Source organism: Podarcis cretensis (genome assembly GCF_951804945.1).
Source record: "Podarcis cretensis genome assembly, chromosome: 10".
In the NCBI taxonomy this organism is placed as follows: domain Eukaryota; kingdom Metazoa; phylum Chordata; class Lepidosauria; order Squamata; family Lacertidae; genus Podarcis; species Podarcis cretensis.
The window spans coordinates 25,280,601-25,302,835 of NC_137179.1; the positions used below are offsets into that span (position 1 = coordinate 25,280,601).

Below are 22,235 nucleotides of genomic sequence, written 5' to 3' on the forward strand. Positions count from 1 at the left end.
CTGACATACCCAGAAAACTGTAGTCAGAAGCTGTGTCCAGGCAGAAATCGTTTGGGGAAATCCAGCCATATTGGCCATTTCCCTCAAAAACAGTTTTAAAATGTTATTTGTTATTTTGCTAAAAAAGCTCAACAAGTTTTGTGTCCAGACTTCCACTTTTTGAAATATGACAAGCCGAAGATTTGAAATTGAAAAACCCAAACTAACAGATTTCGTGTTTTCCTTCCTTCCTTCCTTCCTTCCTTCCTTCCTTCCTTCCTTCCTCTGGAATAAATCAGGTTTGCCACAAGTCGGCCTGCTTATTCTCCACAAATGCTCGGTTTAACACAGCAAAGTCAGAGCTGAAGGAGCTAGTTACCTCGATGGGGACCTTTTGTCTTTATGTTGTTTAGGGAGGTGTTTCTCTATTTGTGTGTCTCTGCTCACAATTTCACTCAACCTTGAACCACGCTGAGTGTAGTATTAACACATTGAATCTGCACAGAAGCAACAGAAGGTCAACCATTATCTGATGGGTAAAGCTAATTACACCTTATTTGTACAAATACATTCTGTGAAGAATATGCCTTGGAGTATAAAAGTAAAGAAATTGAGAAAAGTGGGGTATTGTGTATGGATAGAGGAGAAATTCGATCCACTTCACATATAAAGGTGCTTTTACCTAATTTGCACTTTCTAAAACAGTACAGTTGTACCTCAGGTTACATACGCTTCAGGTTACAGACGCTTCAGGTTACAGACTCCGCTAACCCAGAAATAGTGCTTCAGGTTAAGAACTTTGCTTCAGGATAAGAACAGAAATCATGCTCCGGCGACGTGGCGGCAGCAGGAGGCCCCATTAGTTAAAGTGGTGCTTCAGGTTAAGAACAGTTTCAGGTTAAGTACAGACCTCCGGAACGAATTAAGTACGTAACCCGAGGTACCACTGTACACAAACTGAAACACAGTAATCTTTCAGTCAAGGTCTCTCCTAGCTCTGCTTTGAAATGTCAGGGATTGAACTTGCAACCTAGATGCTCTACTCCTAAGCTATGCCCCTACCCTTTGTTATGGCCTATGAAAGCCTACCCAGAAGCAAGCTGTGCTGTATCCAATAGGCTTACTCAAAGATGGAGATGGGGGAGACATTCAATTCACTTCACATTTAAAGCTGACCTGACCCTACCCAACTTGCATGTTCTGAAACAATACACAAACTGAAACACAGATATCTTCCCAAATTCACACATCCGTGAATTTTACAAAGAGTGACAGTGTTGGTGTGTTGGACTATGACCTGGGAGACCAGGGTTTGAATCACCAGGGCTCAGCTATGAAGCTCGCTGGGTGACCTTGGGCCTGTCATTGTCTCTCAGCCTAACCTACTTCACTGGGTTGTTGTGAGGATAAAATGGGAAGCAGAACCATATATGCCACCTTGAGCTCCTTGGGAGAAAAATGAGGAATCTGCAAAAATAAAGAACCAAGAGAAACCAAAATGGACAGATTCACCCACACCGAGTGGTATATCAAATGACCTGTCAAATGGAAGGGGGAATGGTTCAAAATACCCAAGGAACTCCATTGTCTGAATAGGTATGTAGCCTTTGCACTAAACAAAAGCTATCTTTAGGTGACCTTTTCGCTGTAAGGGTGTAGGATGCAGAGAATGCCACAAAAAAATGATCTACATTTCTCTCACTACTACAGCAAATGTCACTTATGGCCACCTGAGGGGTCTATTTTCTTATTTCCCCAGGAAGTGTAGCGTGTATGTCGTGTATTGTCACCTGCTAGTCTCTGCCAGAAGGATAACCACAAGCTGAGCAAAATATAAATTAAGCATAGCACCACATTTTCAGACGCCAGAACTTAATTATTTGCTGTGTGAGTTTGAAGAGAGCATCACAGCCAAGAAGGGTGATGACACCTTAGCCTGAAAACTACACTCTTCTCCCCTCTCCATCCTTATTTCTCTCCCCTCACTGTCCACAGCTTCTCCTGTTTGATTTTCATCCCGGCTTCTGCTGCGAAACCTCCGCTCCACAGCAGGTGAAGAAAGACAAAGGCTTCCTTTGTATGACAGGAAAGCATCAATACAATTTCAGCAGATGGACGAGGGTTGTTCCCTGCTATTCCTTACATTGACTTCTTATTTACCAGTAATCAAAATAATATTCCGTTTTGTTTTGTTTTGTTTTGATGTTGTAAAGATCACCCTGAGATCTTTGAATGAAGGGCAGGACATAAATCTAATAAATAATAATAACCAATTATTATTTGTCAATAATAATATTTGTCAACAGTTATGATGTTATTTAGTTGGGGTGAAGTGGAAACAAGTGTTATTTCTCTAATTTAGCTGTAATTCCTATTGGGGTTTTCAATTAATTAAAGAAAACCAATTAAAAAAATAAGATTGTTTTTAGATGGTGCTTGCATATTCCATATCTTAGAAGAGGCATTCCTTCCTCTGTGAGGGAATGCAAGGAGATTGCCTCTTCTAAAACGGTATTACTGTCTGCATTTCTTCTTAGCGGTTTTTTTTTTAAAAAACCTGGTTAACTATCTATCTATCATCTATCATCTATCTATCTATCATCTATCTATCTATCATCTATCTATCTATCATCTATCTATCTATCTATCTATCTATCTATCTATCTATCTATCATCTATCTATCATCTATCATCTATCATCTATCTATCTATCATCTCTATCTATATCTATCTATCTATCTATCTATCATCTATCTATCTATCTATCTATCTATCTATCTATCTATCATCTATCTGCTCATAAGGTGTCCCTGGTTAAAGGATGTAACTGACACGGCTTGAAGCAAAGGTGGGCAACCTGAGGGCTTCCTGCCGCCCTCAGCCTAATTCTACAGAGGCTTTGGCCTGATTTCAGAAGCCCTCTGCAAGCTCAGACTTCCAGTGAGAATGTTCTGTTCCTTTCCCAGCAGCCTGCTAGGCAAGGAGGGGGGGGGAAGGGAGGCAGGGAAAAATGGTGGCCCTGTTAGCACCGACACTTGAATAAAGCAGAGAGAAAATCCTGGTCAATGTTTACAGAACAAAGTGAACCAAACAGTACACAACTTGAGCAGAAAGAGAGTGATTTTGCCTTTTTGGAAGGTCTTGTTCTGAGCAGGAAGACATAAACGAAACATCCACAAGAGAACTGTAAGGCCAAATGAGCACAGTGGGAATTACTTCCAAAGAGCCATGGTGCTGCAAGTCTCCGCCTCTCCCTCCCCAGCTATGTTCTATCATTTCATGAAAAAAACACTTCTATAAAATGCTATAACTGACAGAAGACTGCTCTCTTCCTCTTAAATAATGAAAGCCTACTAAGGTTGCCAGACCTCCAGGTCTGGCCTGAATTCACTAAGTTTGTGTGGCAAATGGAGGGCTTGAATTTCCAGGTGGCCCAGAGTGCTAATAATAATAAATACTACTAATAATAAGAAGACTGTGCATGCAGCTTGCAAAGTTTCAACCTGGCAGGAGTTGGCAGCAAATTGCAGCATAGGCACTCAGGGCGGGGGTAGCTCTGCTCTACCTTCTTCCAATTAACCTCCATCTCCAGGTTCTGCCCTATGACATTGCAAAGGAATGCATCTGTGATATCACCAAGGGCAGTCCCTAAAGCCTCAGGTTTGGACCCTGTGATGCACCAAGGGCAGTCCCTAAAGCCTCAGGATTGGACCCTGACCTGGCAACTCTGATTCAAAGGGACCAGGAAGATCATCTAGCCCAAGCCCTGGCTGTTAAGTTGTGAGTTGACATAGCAGACGACACAGCGATTTCTCCAAGTAGCTCTTTATTTTGTAAGCTGGAATAGAACTGCTGCAAACAGCTCAGCCGGCCTGCTTTTATAGGCAGCCGGCTGTCAACATTGTAGCAACAACAGCCCAGCGTTTCCCGCCTAAAATAACTGACGTGGACCTGAGTGAAAACTATCTACAGACCTGAGTGAAAACTATATACAGTATCCCCCTGGTGGCCCAGGGTGAAACTTCACTACATAACACTGGCAATGTAGGGATTCTGTCCAACAGCTGTCCCTGGGTGGCTTCTACCCACCAACCTTCTGGTTAACAGCCAGATGCACTGACCCATTATAATTTTAATAATAAACATAACCCCCCCCCCAATTAACAATGCACAAGATGGCCTGGGAGGGGGGTCGTACTTGCACTACTTGTTCGTTTTTTCTGCTGCAGCTTAGGTTGTAAGAATTATATTGCTTATTAATTCCTGTTTCTATTATGTTGCTAGCTGTCTTGAGGGTCTAGTTTTAGAACAAAGTGTAACATGTAAATATTTTAATTTACATTCCAGCAGGAGCAAGTATCTTCCTCGTTTCATTTCCTGGCAGCTGGTGGTTGAAACTATTATGGCACATCTGCATCCTGTTCTTCTACCAAGAAATTCAGAGTAGTACACATTCTTCTCTATGCTTTCATCATCACAACAACCCTGTGAGGTAGGTTAGGCTCGGAAATAATGACTTGCCTAATTTCACTCAGTGAGCTTCAAATTAGAGATGAATTTTGAGCTTGAATCTCCCCCGTCCTGTTCCAGCCTCCTATCTTGTTGAGCTGTGTATTTATTTATTTTATCCACCTTTCATTCCAAGGTCTTAGAGTGGGTCACAACATGTCAGGAGCCATACAAAATTAAAAACAGTTTAAAACAGGTTACATAAAGATTAAAAAAGGAAATTTGCATGGTCATTATGTAATTCCATCCCATTCATTTCAATGTAAAGGAAAGAGGGGGGTGCAATCAAATACATATCATCTGCAGAATGAAAGCTGCAATAGCAGCAAATCCTTATTGTATTCGCTGGATTGATTTCCATTCCAAACATGGGACAAATAAGTGAACATAAGCAATTTCTTCTCTAGAGCCTGTTTCTGTTGGATTTCTTTGACATCCCCAAGTGTGTATCAAAACAGGCAGAGCTGTGTGCAATCTCCAATGATTTTCCTCTGAGATGAGGGCTGGTCTCCTGTCTACCTTTCATTCTCTCTCTCTCTTCCTTCCAAGTGGGAGCTACTTGATATTTATTGATATAGAAATGCATGTAGCACCTGCTGTTACAATTTTCACAGCTCAGTGTTTACACTTTGCTTGTAAATTGTGGCATCTCAAAGTCTCTGCCCTGTCAGAAGCATGATCGACAGCCTGTTAACATGGTTTATCAAGATAACAGGCCTGGCATTTCCATTTTGTAACAATGACTTGTCACGTTTTGCAGATACAGTATACTTTTGATCTGGGAAGCTGCATTATGTCAGTTTAAACCACTAGTCCATCTAGTACATTGCTGTCTACTCCAGGGATGAGGAATCTTCGCCCCTCTTGATACTGTTAATTCCAACTTGCCCCAGCCAGCATGGCCAATGGTAAAGGATGATGGGAGTTGTAGTCCAGCAAATATCTAGAAGGCCAAATGTTCCCCTTTCCTGGTTTGTTCTGAATGACAATGGCTTCCTGAGGTTTTAGATGAAGAGGCAAAGTAGGCCCAGGACAATTTGCTGACTGACAATCCTGAGCTAGATGGACTCTGTATAAGATGGCTTCCTAGAAACCTACATTTTATGTCATTTATCCAAATATGAGCATGCTACCTTCTCCACAAGACATGAGGATTCATTCCTTTATTTTACAGGCCACAAGCATGTTGTTGTGAAGCACCTTGAAAGGGCAATATAAATATGTTTTTCATTTAGAGAAATAAATTAAAAATTACACAGAAGAAGAACTCTATGTTGCCTCTTGGAACTTTACAGTTTCAGGGAAGTTTTTAACGTGTGATTTTACTGTATTTTTGGTTTCTATGGAAGCCGCCAGAGTGGCTGGGGAGGCCCAGCCAGATGGGTGGGGTATAAATAAATTATTATTATTATTATTATTATTATTATTATTATTATTATTATTATTATTACAGCTGTCTTCCCTTCACGATCCATGCATTTGACATATAACCAGCCAGTAATAATAGGGAATAGGGAATATTTATGATTAATTCTGGCTTCCCAGAGATTGGATGTATTCTTCTATTCCTCAACCCTGTGCTGCCTCCCCTCCTTTCATACTTGTATGGTCCTGACTCCCCCTCTCCAAAATGCATAGTGCATGTTCTATCTTGGGTATCAAACGTCTACCCCAAAAGGTGTAATCAGCCCTTCCATTGGGCATACCTAGGATGGGGACGATCTCACTGCTAAGACAGCTAAGACCTTCAGTACTCATAAAAAAAGGATGTGATAATCCCAGTCCTAAGGACACTTCAAAACAAGGATTTCCGGAGCCACCTTGGTGGTTATATAACTTACCCACTTTAATGCATCATGCTTTGCAATGCTACTGGCTGGACGTAATGTGTGAAGTGATGCCGGAACTCATTACAGAAATGTGGGTTTATATTATTTCATGAGATCTTACTGTGATTCATCCTTACTCTTCCTTGGCTTGAAAGTTCACCTAGTATTACCTACCTGTACATTTTATTCAGCAGATAGGAGGGGAAGAAGTTTCATGTTAGTAGAAGCAGGAAATGACTCAATTATTTGCATTTTTAGAGTTCTGTTTCATGGAAATATGACCTTTTGGAGTGTGGGGTGGGCACAGTGTTTCCAACACATCCTTGGAAGGAAGAACATAAGAAAGATTGTAAAGCAGTTTGCTAATGGAGTCGCTTGACGAATAATAAATAGCAGGGTTTTCTTAAACGTAGCAATTAACTCACTGCAGATCTTGCATTCTAGGGCCAGAACAAGACATGGCTGCCTCCTAAAATGGCAGCCCCATGTCTGATCTTCTTCTTTCACCTTCTCCTGTAGCATCTAGTGATACAGGCAGCATCATGTGATGGAACTGGACTGCAAGGTTTTCTTCGTCCTAATTCACATACATCAATGTATTTATTGACTGATTAAATTTATAACTCCATGTTTCCTCCCAAAGTGTGTGTGTGTGTGTGTGTGTGTGTGTGTGTGTGTGTCCTTACTTCCAGGTAATCATGTGCAGGATTTCTGCCTTCATCAAGTGAGCTGCTGCAGTCTTCATTCTTCTAGAGTCATTTATAAAAACGCAGTGGAAAAGAGCCTGGGAAGTAAGGGGCCATATTGTGAGACCACCTCTCGCTTTCATTGCTGAAAGGCCTCCTATGGAGACATATACTAGCTGGTGTCTATTATAGACACACAAAATGCCATGCCAACAAATTTGCAGGTCCAGCAAGGCCAGGGATGATGAGAGTTGTAGTTTCACAATCTCTGGAATACCCCGCCTTAGAGTATGTCCATACACTAAGGCACTTCATTGACAGCTGTTTTCAGGAAAATGCAGTGACAGCATTCCTGTCAAGTAGGCAAAGATGGAAGAGAGTTTGAGTCACAGTGCTACAGTTTTTTTATTGTGGTTTTGCAACTCCAAAGATCAGTTTTGCATCATGTCTAGTTCTGCCCATGTTACACTGTGACATGAGAATAGCAACCCCTGGCTGGTGAAGTATAAGAAACGTTTTGTGTGAAAGTTAGGTCCCCAATATTGGAACAGTTTCCTAGCTTCAAGAAGGAATTTGCCCATTTATTGGGTAAGAGTGAACTCAAATTAATTGCAAGCAGGTTAGAGCTGGCATAGTTGGAGTGGCATTCGGAGCAGCTGTCTTGGCTCCTCTGCGAAACCATATTTCAATTAGCCTTATTCCAACAACTTCAAACTGCAAAAGTTGTCCTGGACTGGCAAATTGCAATGGAAAAAATGGCAAAAGAGCACTTTGTGAATCAAGAAAGAGCAGCAAACTATGTCAGAGTTTGGCAAACAGTTTAGTCTGTACCCTGGTGCCTCTCTCTCTCTCTCTCTCTCTCTCTCTCTCTCTCTCTGTGTGTGTGTGTGCGCGCACGTGTGTATTTTGACTAGTCTGGGCTCAAATTAGATTTGATATCCTGGTGTGCTTTCCAAATGTAACAACTAATAAATGAGCCTCTGTTGAAATGGGTGCAATGGAGAAACTTCCCCACTTGTCTTTTCAACTCAGTCTTCTGCTCCAATCTTGTTTGTTCATTCGATCTGCTGCAATGTTTTTTGTGTGGATAGGATGCATATATCGCTGGTTTTGTTCATCAAGCTCTCTGGATCCCCCCACTCCCAATAATCTGTCATGATAACGTAGCTTGAGGAAGTTATGATTTTTCTACATTCCTTCATGTCAAACCATAAACATGTTAGGTCCTGTATCAGCAAAGCCAGCTCAAAGTATTCTGTTGACAGAGAAGACAAATTTCTAAGAGTCTTCACAGATAGGATTTATTTCTAAGAATACTTGACATCAGCGAGTGAGTAGAGAATTTCTCAATAATCTGAACCTAAGCAGACAGGAACCCTAATGAGGAAGTTCAAATCACAGTGAAACCCTATGCATGTCCACACAGAAGAAAGTCCCAGGGAGTTGCTATATTTTAAATGGCGTTTCTGTGTGCTCTGGCATTCGTCATGGTGTCCCGTTGTTCCAGAAGTGGTTTAGTCATGCTGGCCATGACTCAGAAAGCTGTCTGTGGACAAACGCCGGCTCCCTCAGCCTGAAAAGCAAAATTAGCAACTCCAAAAGTCGCATTTGACTGGACTTAACTGTCCAGGGGTCCTTTACCTTTTTACCTTTTACCTTACTATGTTTTAAACATTATTAGTAGTGGTATGGACTGCAAGAAGAACAAACCTATCCATTCTTAAGAAAATCAGCCCTGAGTGCTCACTGGAAGGACAGATCGTGAAGCTGAGGCTCCAATACTTTGGCCACCTCATGAGAAGAGAAGACTCCCTGGAAAAGACCCTGATGTTGGGAAAGATGGAGGGCACAAGGAGAAGGGGGCGACAGAGGACGAGATGGTTGGACAGTGTTCTCAAAGCTACCAGCATGAGTTTGACCAAACTGTGGGAGGCAGTGGAAGACAGAAGTGCCTGGCGTGCTCTGGTCCATGGGGTCACGAAGAGTCGGACACGACTAAACGAGTAAACAACAACAACAACAACATGCTTATCTTCCAGTCACTTTCCTATAGATGCTCAGAGCAGCACACAGAAACAGTAAACAATACAGAGCTATATATTGATAGATAGATACAGTAGAAGTAATACATGTACAAAATCCATTTGACAAATTTCATCAGTTAACATTTATATCCACACCAGCTAGCTAACAAAAACATCAAAATTATTTCCCCCCTAAACTGTTTGATTAATAGAACAATCACCAAAAATATTCACATTTAGCTAAATAACTGCTAAACTTTCCACTAACTAATCCAAGTTTCTAAAGTATCAACAGTTCAATGGGGCTTAAACTGGATTTTGGCCCCAGAATGCTTTTGATCTCATTCTGTCCCCCCCCCCCATACACACACTAAGAAAACATGTTTAAGAAGCATATTTGCCTGTGATCAATTTGTGTACTGAGGTTTAGCTTCCAAGATTATCCAGCTAACTGTGAGAACCTGGCTAGCAATGGCTCAAGAAACCACGTGCATCAATCTCAATAACGGTTTGTCTTTAAAGCAAAACAAAGCATGGGGGTAAGATATAACTCTTTTTGTTTCACTTGATCCCTCCATATATTAAATGCCTTTGCCTGCTGATGTAAAAAATCCAAGTCTCTGCCTGGTGATGTAATGTGTATAGTCTGCTCTGATAACCAAACATTAGCCTAGGTGCCTATTAGCAAGCACTTTTTGTTTACTTCCTCTAAGTGTACTTATACCCCACTTTTCTTCCCAGGAGGTCAAGCTGGCATATATGGTTCTCTCCCTCTCCTGCCCCCCCTCCATTTTGTCCTCAGAACAATCCTGTGCGGTAGATTTGGCTAAGAGATCATCACTGGCCCAAGCTCTCAGCCGTATAGCTGAATGGGGATTTAAAACAAGGTCTCCTCATTTTCTGCATTTGGATAATATATTGCAGTGGGTGTGCAGGACTAGGAGGCGCAGAAAGGAAGTAAAACCTCAAAGGAAGAGATCTACTTTACCAACCAGTAGTCATTAAAAGAGAGGAATCAGTGATGAATAAGAGGTAGCTTCTCTGTGTATCACCCCACACTGATCCAGGTAATACAGTGGTACCTCAGGTTACATACGCTTCAGGTTACATACTCTTCAGGTTACAGACTCCGCTAACCCAGAAATAGTATCTCGGGTTAAGAACTTTGCTTCAGGATGAGAACAGAAATCATGCTCCAGCAGCGCAGCAGCAGCAGGAGGCCCCATTAGGTTAAGAACAGTTTCAGGTTAAGCACGGACCTCTGGAATCAGTGGCGTAGCGTGGGGGGTGCAGGGGGGGCCAGCCGCACCGGGCGCAACATCTGGGGGCGCTCACTCGCACTAGCAGCTCCCTGCCCCTACTAAAATCCATGGGTTAGGGGGTGCAAATTACTTGCCTTGCCCCGGGTGCTGACAACCCACGCTACACCACTGTCTGGAATGAATTAAGTTCTTAACCCGAGGTACCACTGTATATTGTAGGCATTGTGGGTTTACTTCCATTACCAAAGGCAGGGGGAGTGTGACAGGTTCAGTTGCACTGGGTGCGAAGCTTCTGGAGTGCCACAGCAGGTGCTACAACTATGAAGTCCAACAGAGGGCAAGAGGCAGGGGCGCATGCTGAATTTTGGTGTTGCACAGGGTGCCACTGAAATTTGAGACGCCAAGGTCTGGCACCGCAAACATCCCATCCTAGTCCAAGACTCTAAGCACTACTCCACACTCTCAGTGTGTGTGTGTGTGTGTGTGTGTGTGTGTGTGTGTATGTAGTGTACAGTCTTCAGTATACATGAGGGATGGAGAACTTGTTGTTTTTGTTCTACAGTTTCCACCGTCCTTGACCATTGGCCAACCTGGCTGTGGGTGACAGGAGTTGGAGTCCAACAACATCTGGAGGGTCATAGGTTCCTCATCCCTTCTGTACATACACCATCAATTTGGTCTGCCTTTGGAAGTGGAAATGTGCCCCCTTGCTGCCGAAGTTTTGCTTCAACAGCTGCTTCACCCCTAGGCCATGTGAAAATTGTGCTCCAAATCATGGTCTATTAAAAAATAAAAGTAGCTGCGTTGTTCCATAAGAAAGAAAGAAGAATCCACAATCCCTACTATTTTGGTGGTCCTAATAGCAGAATTTCTGAAATATTATATATTAAATTAACTCAAAACCCAAGACTAACATGGATCAAAACTGCAAATGTCACACCTAGTGTGAAGAACTAGGTGTGCTTAATCCCATTTATTTAAATGGCCTTGACTTTACCCGACAGTCCTCCTCCTTCATGGCTGCAATCTGAGGCTGATTCATTTGGAAAAAAATCCCATTTAATGCACTACTTGCAAATTGTTTAAACTGATTTTAATACTGCACTTCTTATATTGGTGCATCCTGCCCTGGGACCTCTGGGGAAGGGTGGGTAAGAAATCCAATCATTATCGTTAATAAAAGAATAATAGTTCAGAATAAATGTGCTTTGAGGGTCTCTCTCAGCCCCGCCTGGAGCTGTCAGGGGCTGAACATGGGATGTTTTGCACGCCGAACAGGGATGCTCTATCTCTGAGCTACTGTCCTGACCGTGAAAGATGAGTTCCGGTAGTAGGACTCATTAACTCCTCCTTTCTTTCCGTTCTCCTACTTTATTTCCTTGAACTTTTTTTTTTTAGCCCGTTAGGAGATAGGAAAGAAGGGGATTTCTTTCCCGACCCCCATCTCATTCTGCGCTCTGCGTAGCCCCCGGCGCGAAACAGAGCCGCTTTAGGACCGCGAGGAAAGCCGCAAGACGCGCAGGGGAAACAGCTGGGCGCGACCACCTTCTCGGAGAGGGGGAGGCGCGCCGCTCCCTCCGCGCGAGGTCCTCTTTCGGCCCGCGCCTCCGCCCCCGAACCGCGGGCGCGAGTGGTATCTTCCAGCCAAGGACTATCTCGCGGCCAAATGAAGGAGCGCTGGCAAGCTGCTGCCGCCGCTGCCCAAGGTAGCCTCCAGAGCAGCAGCAGCCGCCGAGGAGGAGAGACCAGCAGCTGCTGCTGCTTCCTCCGCCGGCGCCAACGCCAACGCCGCCAGCTGAGCGAGCCGGCCGGTCTCGGCGTCGCTGCCGCCGCTCCTCGCAGGCTCTTCCTGAGGCTCCTCCGCCTCCCAACTCTGGGCGAGGGAGCCCGGCCGGTTCCTTTCGCGTTGGCTCTCCTCCTCTCGCCTCACACGCCGGGACAAAGCCATGAAGGCGGCGCTGCTGGAAGTGATGAGGATGAACCGCGTCTGCCGGATGGTGCTGGTCACTTGCCTGGGCTCCTTCGCGCTCGTCATCTTCTATTTCCAAAGTATGTTGCACCCAGGTAGGGCGGCTGCTGCTCCTTGGCTTCTCCTCCTCCTCCTCCTCCACCTCTCGCGCGCCCTTCGCGGGGACTTGGCGCGCCGGCGCCTGGGGCTCCGGGGCCGGAGCTAACGCGGCTGGCGGGAGGCGAGAGGAAAGTCCGGCGAGGGAGCACCTCCTCCGAGGCCACGGGGGGGGGAGGGGGGGTAGAGCCGGGTCGCCAGGGGGTCGCTGGCGAGGGGACGGCCAACTTCCGAGGGCGGGGGGGGGGCTCAGAGAGGTGGGGATCGGGGTGAAGGCAGGGGTGGGGGGTCCGGGGAAGGAGGCGAGGGACCGGGAGCTCCCTTTTTTGGGAGGGGGGAGGAATCCCGCCGGCAAGATCGTGCTGCTGTGCCGGGGCTCGGGGGAGAAGGGGCGCCTGCTGCTGGTGACGGGCTCGCCTCGTTCCTCTCGCCGGCTTCCAGCTGCTGGCCATGTGCGCGCAGACGTTGGAGGAGATCCCGGCTGCGCCGCCGCCGCTGCAGCAACATCAGCATCAGCATCGGAAAGGGCCCGGAGGAGACTCCAAACCCCGCCGCAGCCCTGGACTTTTCATGTACCGTCTCCTCCTCCTCCTCCTCCTCCTTTTCTTCTTCTTCTTCTTCTTCTTCTTCTTCTTCTTCTTCTTCTTCTTCGACTCTGCCCATTATTTTGCCCTTCTGTCTGTCTCTCCTTACTTGGAGGAAAGGCACTTTCCTGCAGTGATCAAACTGGGAACGATGGCAAGGTTGCAACGCTAAGCCCCCTGCTGTCAAGTTAACTCCACGGGACTTGCTTCACGGTGGGAGCATTAAAATACAGAAATGTGGAGTTTCAGAAGTGGGACTGATTGATTGATTGATTGGCAGTTTTGCCCTGCCTTTCCTCCAAAGAGGTCAAGGCATTCTACATGGTCCTTCCCTGTTTTGATAGTCGCAACAACCCTGCAAGGTAGATCATGATGAGAGAGAGAGAGAGAGAGGAGCCCAAGGTCACCCAGTGAGCTTCACAGCCCAGTGGAAATCTCAACCTGGGTGTCCCCAGTCAAAGCCCGTTGCTCTAAGCAGAAAGCTGCGGAAACTTTCCCAACCCCAGATATCCTTGGCTCCCTTTGCCTCCCCACTACCACTTGCTTCTAGTGTTTTTCTTGCTTTTTACTCTAGCCCACAGGGACTGCTACCCATAGCCCAACTTGGAGGAGACAAACGGAAAAGCTCTGTAAATAAAATCCATTAACACATCCATTTAAGTGAAGGACCTTAGCCCAGCAGGGGAGCATCTGCTTGGCAGGTAGAATGTCCCAAGTTCAACGATTGAGTCTCATTTAGGAAGGATTCCCCCCCCGCCCCAAAATCCCTGAGAGCCGCTGCCAGTCAGTGTAGACAGTATTGAGCTAGATGGACCAAATATATGCAGCCGCCTTAAAGCATCCTCTCTTGGCAAGGTGGTAAACAGAGTCAGGCTGTACCACCGACTCTGTATAGCTGAAGTAAAAAATTCTAGCCCACAGTTATTTATCTGGCTGAATTGAATGGGGAGGGGGAGATGGGGGGGGGAGAACTGTTGTGGATTAATGTGGTGGTAGGAAAGAGCAAAGAAGCACAAGCTTGTGTTGTTTCCTGCAAAGTGCATCTCCAGCAGGGTGGGCAAACCTTCAGTCTCCCGCCCAGAAGGAAGCGTGTTGTGAGGAGCTTTAAAATCTTTGTTTAGTTGCATGTAAAATATTTATATCCTGCCTTTCCACCCGCTGTCTCCAGCAAGTCGGGTTTGCATAGCACCATTGCCTAGAGAAGCTGGATCACTGCAGCAGCAGAGAAGGAGGAGAAAGATCAACTTGCCTGCTGTTACATATATGGGGTTAGGGATCGGAATTCTCATGGCTGGATCAGGGAGAGGCTTGCTGGCAACGCTTGGTGGATTCATCGAGAAATGGGTGGAAATGAGCAGATGTGGCTGGCTGTCTTCTTGCACTTTTTTGGATGTGTGTGGAGAGGGGAAGGGTTTGCCTAGGACGGTGTCACTGCTGTGGCCAGATTGTAGAGTGAGGGTTTTCAGAAGCCACCTTTATGGCAGTGGCTTTTTTTCACTTGTGGTATAGCAGGTTAGAAAGAAGCCTTTCTTAAGCTTGGTGCCCTCCATACGTTTTGGACGACAACTCCCATTGGTCCTTGGCAGCATGCCCAATGGTCAGAGATGATGGGATTTGTAGCACAAAACATTTAGAAGGTGCTAGCTTGGGGCTAAACTCTGTGCGGCAGGTAGCTTGCTGTATTACTGCCAGGAGGTAGAATTGTGCTGGGGACTAGTGGAGAAGCTAGCTTGCAAAATTTGCCAAGTTTCGGTAGTCAGACATGACAGCTGGAGTGGCGAGAGTCATGCATCAGACTAAATATTTTTAGGCTGTTGCTTAAGCTTCATAAACTCCGTAGGGTGCTTTCCAACCAGGGTTCAGCATGTTTATGGCTGAAATTCTGTGTACACACTTACCTAGGAGAATTGAACTCAGTGGGGCTGGTTTCTGAGTAGACCTAAAGAGGGAGGATTGCATATTTAAGTACTGTTGCTTTCAAGGAGGGGGTTAAGTAGATGCTCAGTTGTTTCCCAAGGAAAGCGGAGACCTTTAAAGATGCTTAACTTTTGCCTCTGCAGAACCTTATTCCCGTTTACTCTCAAGTAAGCCTCACCGCTCACTGAAAGGAATCCTATGTTGAGTTTATGTGCACACTTTCTGTTCTTCCTACATTTCTGAAATGTTTGCCATGGTTCAGTAGTATGCATTTGTAATTGCTATCAGAAATGGTAAGATTCCAGAAAAAACAGTATCCACAGACAGAGGCAATCTTCTCTTCTATCCATAACTCATTATAAATGCTTTTCTGCATGTGTCCTTCCTTGGCTGTGAACCTACGATTGGCTTTCCTACAGCAACAAGGACAGGGGAGGATTGCTTGAAAAAGAACTCGCTTTTCACTTACTGCCTGCTGTCTTCTGCCTTGCTGTTTCTCCCACGATGCACTACAGAGGATGTAATAGAGAGATTTTTTGCCACTTGCCAACTGTCAGTTTAACACAGCTGATAAGAAAGTCTTGCCAATTGTTCCTACAGCAACAGTTTTTTTTTATATATATAAAGTATTTTTACAAGACTCGCCTGCCTGTTGCTGTGTGCATGGATATCGTAACTGGTTGGGAATTTTTGCAGAATTGCACTGGTCAGCTCTGTGGACATGTTCTGCTTCTAGAGGGAGTCAGGTCCCCCCCCCAGCAATTTAGAAATGCAGGTCCTGAACACACTGTAGTGGAATGTTTCACCAGCTAGCTTAGTGGCCTGTGCTAGAATGCATGTGAAATAATTTTACTGGCAATTGCAAACACTTTTGGATGTTTAACACCCCAGAATACTCTTGCTTGAGCTGTTTGCATATACGTACCTTCAGGCACTTCTCCAACAGAGCAGGCACAGTGAATCAATGCAACTGCCCTTTTTATATAAAGTGTAGTGAATACTAGAGATTGTGAACCAAACCAGAGCAGAGACTCCCTCTTTTAATTGTGAGGGAACAATATCCCTGAGGACATCTTTTCGTTTTTTTTTGGAGGAAGGTACTTCTAGGCATAGTATTTTTAAATAACTGAATCCAGTTATACTGATAACCGATGATGACAATTCACTTGCTACACTTACCTTATTTATTTATTTGATTTCTAGCCCATCTTTCTACTGAAACAGTGCCCCAGAATGGCTTACCTATTAAGTCCGTAAATGGCTGGAACTTAGTAAGAAAAAGCACCACCCTCCTCAAATCAACAGGAGTCAAGAGTGCTTGATTTGATAGATTATGTAGGAAGGGCCCTTTGATTTCAAAGCCTATTTAAATTTCTATAATGCAGCAAAACCTGGAAACCTGGAAATCTTAAGTCACATAGTTTTTACATGTAGTATCTACAGACCCTTGGGCATGGTCTGAAGGCATATGATATAGAAACCTTTCTGAAGCTGTGGTGGTCTAGGTCAGACATCCCCTTCCACTCCATGTACATATTAACGTGAAATAAGCCAATGGATGTGTTCTGCAGTTATTTATTCAGAGTGCACACTGCATGCAAGGGAATATTATTCAAATTAATGGCAGGTGCAGCGGTTCTGTAACTTTTTGCACTTGTACTAGATTGGAAAATGCTATTGGTACATGGTACATATCTCAGGCCCACAAATCCTGGCAGCACAGTTAGCGCAGCATTTAATTATTCTTGTTTTTAATGAGTGGCATTTCAGTTTTCTTGGTACCTCCCGCTGAAACTCTGAAGGTCATAACTTACTGTTTTGTGGGGTGGGGTTTTAACATTTATTCATATATGATGGCAGGTGAGTGTGGCTTGGCTGAAACATATCAGAAGGCCAAGTGGGAGGGTTCTCTACCATTGATTTATTGAAATGTTTTAATTTAATGGGATCCCAGAATTTTGGCCAGGAAAAGCACCACCTGGAAAGTGCAGAATCTAGGCAGCGTCCAATTGTTCAAGTTATAGGGAAATGGCTCTATTTTTATATTTATTTAAAATCACCCTTTTTTTTTACTATTCCACATTGCAGACCAGCTTCGGAAATGATCACAATTAAAATGCACTTGAAAGGGCCACCAAACACCTGCTTTTAACATGCTATTGTTTTTATGCACAACTTGTACAAACACATCTAAACGTGTAACCCATTAGTCTGACATTAAACTCCTAGTAAAAGCCTAAGTGAACAGCTGGCTTTGGAAATTTAACAACATTAGTGCCATTTGTATCTTTGTGGGAAGGAAGTTCCAGAACTGGGGCTCCACCATCTCTAATACGGCTCTCCCATGTTTTTGCCACTGATTGAACCACAGAGAAAGGTAGTGTGACCATGAAAGCTTCCTTGACTGATCTTATCTCACAGGCTGCCCTATAAGGGAGCAGTCAGGTCCCAGGTTGTTTAAGGCTTTGTATTGGAGTAGGAGAACCTTCTAAGACTACTGTTCAACACACACAAACGGTGCACATGGTAGTAGACCATGCAGCAGCTCTGCTGATTGCTAGGAAGACCAAGCAGGAAATTAATTGTAGGAGCATCCATTTGTCCTGGCTAGCGTAGTTTGACCTTGGGGAAGGCAACCAGACTGAAGATATGAAGCAACTTCCCCAGTGTTTCAGAGAGGAAGCAAATAATTTCTGGGCTAAACAGCTTTTGTGAAAATCTGCTGCATTCAGACAACCCAAGTATAGCAGGCTGGGTGTGGGCACTTCTGCAAAAACTGTTTTGGTGCCCATCTTTAAAAGGTGTGTGCAAATTTATCTCCATAGCTGGATTATGGTTCTGAATGAAAACTGATCACATTCAGCAGGAAGCATCTTGCACTCTTAGCCAGTATGAGATGTGTTGTCTCTTGACTCACTCTGAAGAAGCCTCTTTCTAAAACCCATACCTCTTTCTTTCACATTGCTCCTATCCAAAATAGAGTTTTATTATAAACTGAGATGTCAGGATAGTCCAGTGGGGCCTGACAGAACATAACAGGAAAAAGAAACTAGACCGTAGCCTTTGCATTGATTCTCATTGGATTAAATCTTGTCTTTATTTGGTAGCTTCATTGGGAGAAATAGAGTTGCTTTTGAGGTTGGTGCTGATGCAATCAGTAGTGTGCTCTCGGTCCTCCAAATTAAGGCAGAGGCTTGCTTTGGGGGGAAAGTGCAGGATATAGATTGGTTCGGTTCTGTGAAGTCGTAATGGTTATCTGGCTCCAATCTGCATGACTGCATAAAAAGAGACATGGCTAGCATTAAAAAGCCAAATTGTATGAAGTGATAGTTATCAGGTGATTAAGCTTAAGCTTTCCCAGCTTGGGTCCAGTGTTTTTTGTGTGATAAGAAGGCTCTGCCTGTGATATCTATGCTGGCAATTTTGCACAATTGAGCCACTGAAATGACTAATTGCATCTGTTGCAGTGAGAAACATGGCTGTGTCGTTCTGCATAAAGCCCAGTTGTAACTCTAATCAAGCAAACCCTCACTAGTGGAGTATGCCTTATATGGTTGGATTGGAAATATATTTTGTGTTCCTTATGTCCTCTAGTGATGGTGTCATGCTCTCTTAACCCTCCTGGACCAAGCATATATGCTTGTATATTTTCCTTCTCTATTTGCTTGCATTTGTCATATTTTTCTATTAAGTTCGAATGCTAAGAAGCTTGGGTCTGGAGCCTCAGGTTCTGGACCAGGGATGGGGAATTTTCAGTCTTCCAGGTCTTGTTGGATGACAGTTTCCATAATCTCTGACCATTGTCTATGCTGGCTGGGACTGATGGCAACTGAGGTCCAACAACATCTGGAGGGCCACAGCTTCCCCACACTTGCCCTAGAGAGGAAGGCCACCCACAATCATCCCTAGATTGTAAGGCTGTATCAGATTATTCACTCTACAGCAATCCTGATAATTTCAGCATAAGGCACTGGATGCTTAGATTACAGGAGAGAAGCTACTCTGGGTCATAGCCATCAAGACCAGACTTGTCAATCTGGTGCCCTCCTGTACTACAACTCCCATCAGTCCTAGGGCCCCAGCCAGCATAGCCAAGGCTGATGGAAGCTGTAGTCCAAAATATCAGGAGGCTGCCAGGTTGGTAAAGGCTAGACTGCTGTGATACAAGCATTCATAGGCAACTCTACTTTATCAAATGCATCAAAGAAAGTAGGCTGCTGAATTAATACTGTTCCAACTTTGCTCATTCCGCAGTATACTAATTAAAGCTGAGCTGATTCACAAAATTGTTCTGCTTGTTTGGGCGGCATTTAAATAACTTCTCGCTTGTTTGTAATTTATTGGTTGTATAGATTGAATGGGCATATGCATAACTGTGGCTTTGTTCACCATGGATAACCTAGACTAGACTTCTTCTTAAACATGGGGCCCTCCAGATGTTGCTGGGCTACAGCTATTGTAACTATAGCCATACTGACTAGGACTAATGGGACTTGTTGTCATAAACAGCCTCCCAAATATTTTGTTATCTGAGGCAGTGCGGGAAATGATGCCATTCCTTTATCCCCAGTCATGGTACCAAAGGCTGATCAAGTCATTTTGACACCTGAGGAAAAAGTCATGCAGGACTGTTGTATTTTTGCAACAATAATTAAATAACTAACAATTTGCTACCCTTTCATGACACCCCTAATCTGCCGCCTGAGGCAGCTGTGTCACACTGCCTAATGGTTGGGCCTGCTGTGGCCGTAGTCCAAAAGCACCTGAGGGACAGCAGGTTAGGAAGGTCTGATCTAGACCAATTATGGGCAATATGTGCCCCATCTGATTGGGTTGGCCAGTCCTGCTTTGTCAAAGAATATGTGTAAAGATGGTGGTGATATGATGGGCCCCTATTGGAACAATTAATGAGTGAACGAATAAATAAATAAATAAATAAATATTGTATTTGTATTTAAATTGCAATATTTTTTACTGAAAAAGTGGATTTACAAATTATCATGGGCAAATCCTTTTGCACTCTTTTTTGCTTTTGTTTTTGGTGGGGAACCCCCCCCCCAGTGCTGGATTTGTAAATAAACTAATGCAGCCTGAGTTTTTTAACACACACAAATGCTAACATAGGGCTGAACTCTTTTTCTATGTTGCTTTTGAGGGCAGCTGCAGACAGAGGTTAAAGAGTGTACTTGGGTGGAGAAGGGCTGGCTGAAAAAGACAGAAAATTATGCCAACCTGCAAAGCAGTCTTTTGGCTTAGCCTCATGAGAGGTTGTGGAATTTGGGCCCTTGAGGAGTGGATTTCTAGCCCAACTTCTCATTTAGAAACTCATGGCTTCCTGATTGGAAACTGAGGAGAACCCTGTGGAATTTCCTACAGATTATGTGAATTGTTCCACGTAGCAGAGCAGGTCTCCCCTCCCCTCTGTTCTGTGAGGCAGTTAAGTATCCACCACACTCTTAAAGGGAACGATGCCTGTCTATCTAGCTTCCAGATACCAAACTGCCAGCTGTCTTTTTGCTCTCCAGACCCATTACATTTCATTGCAATTCAGTCTTATATATTAGCATAAGCCTGGGAAAAACGAATCCTGCATTTATACCTAATGCCATATACACAATATATGTCAACCAATTCTAGGAGGATTTACGCATGTGAGCCAGTCAGGATAACTGTTTGACAGCCCTGTTGCCAGACTTATGAAATGCTGTGATATCCTTCTAGATTGTAGGAAGGCTTCTATATAAATGCAAAAGAGTATATTGTAATTCTTAGTTTAGCACACTTGAAATTTGCTTCAAAACCAATTACTCCTAAATCCTTTTTTTTTTTTTTAAAAGTCATTTAGAGAGCTCTGCAGAATGCCTTTCAATATAAATTTGGTGCATCAAAACTCTAATGCAACAGTCAGGCTAGATTATGGGGCTTTTTTCTGGTACTGTTAGCCCCCAGTGGTGAACCTTGGTGAAATGTGTTGCTGAGATACTGCAAACTGCTTCACTTGTATGTATGCTGATCCTTGCTTTCACCATTGATCTTAGCAATCTTTGGGTATCCCAAAGTGACAACCTTAAGCACATGAAGGGAGTGACAGTGAGGATGAATTTTCCATTTCTTCTCTGAACTTTTTTTTGCCATTTTTTTTTTGCCTTCCAGCTCATGCAAGGTGATTGAAGCAGGAATCCCTTTGTGTCCGTGGAGGCTCCTTGTGTGTTCTAGAACCCTCAAAACCAGGCTTCAAAAAGGTGCAGGGAGGTTCTATGAATATGAAAGGGTCCCTGCTGCTCTCACCTTCCATAACATTTAATGTGAGTAAAATGACAGCAGTAAGATGCAGCTATCCCCACACTATGCCTCATATTTACAGGTGCCACTGTGGAACGTTTGAAGGAGGCCTGTGTGTGTGTGCATGCTAGGAACATAGGGAGCCGTCTTTGTTGTTGCTTAGTTGTTTAGTTGTGTCCGACTCTTCGTGACCCCATGGACCAGAGCACGCCAGGCACTTCTGTCTTCCACTGCCTCCCGCAGTTTAGTCAAACTCATGCTGGTAGCTTCGAGAACACTGTCCAACCATCTCGTCCTCTGTCGTCCCCTTCTCCTTGTGCCCTCCATCTTTCCCAACATCAGGGTCTTTTCCAGGGAGTCTTCTCTTCTCTTGAGGTGGCCAAAGTATTGGAGCCTCGGCTTCACGATCTGTCCTTCCAGTGAGCACTCAGGGCTGATTTCCTTAAGAATGGAGAGGTTTGATCTTCTTGCAGTCCATGGGACTCTCAAGAGTCTCCTCCAGCACCAGGGAGCTGCCCTATGTAGAGCCAATTAGACTTGCATTTGTAATGACCCAGCTGGCTCTGTATTTACACTGACTGGCAGCATCTCTCCAGGGATTCAGACAGGATGCATTTCTGGAGATGCCAGAGATTTGACCTTTTATTTTTTGCAGGCAAAGCACATCTTCTCACGCTGGGTTACAGCCCTTCCAATGAGCTATATGCCTTTCCATGCTGTCTTCATCTTAGTCTGGTTGAACTTGGGAACACCAACCGATAAAAGAGAGCATTGTCCAGTGGAAGTTAATAACTTTAAAAATTGCACTTACTGAATGGAAGACAAAAATGTTATTGACGAAGCAACTGAAGCTTTTGTTTTAACTGTGGCAGTTTTTAACTCTGGGCTTACCTACACTTCATCTGACCCTGTTACTTTCCCCCTGGGGAAAACTGCTCTTTAGCGCAAACAGCAACTTGGGTTTCCTGCAGATTGTCGTTTGTTTTGGTCTACCACTAAAGAGCGGGTTTTCCCTTGGAAAGGAGTGGGGAAAGGGGGAAACCGCTTGGACCTGTGCTTTCTGGGCACGGCACAATCGGAAGTGTGGATGAGCCCTCA

The 22,235-nt window shown here is 44.3% G+C and overlaps 1 protein-coding gene across 5 annotated transcripts in view; it reads left to right on the plus strand.

Moving 5' to 3' along the window:
• Window positions 1–2,120: 2,120 nt before the first annotated feature.
• The window catches only part of CHST11 (carbohydrate sulfotransferase 11), a 200,299-nt gene continuing 180,184 nt past the window's right edge, over window positions 2,121–22,235 (plus strand). Inside the window, exons 1-2 of one of the 5 annotated variants that reach the window (XM_079992955.1) lie at window positions 2,121–2,141; window positions 4,327–4,471. Coding sequence is in view for 4 of the 5 variants with exons in the window: in XM_079992949.1 (XP_079849075.1) it covers window positions 12,236–12,353 (118 nt within the window). In the remaining variant the exon portion in view is untranslated. Of the gene's footprint in view, window positions 2,142–4,326; window positions 4,472–11,947; window positions 12,354–22,235 lie in introns of those variants that run through there. The other 4 variants (XM_079992949.1, XM_079992950.1, XM_079992951.1 and 1 more) reach the window with 4 other exon arrangements.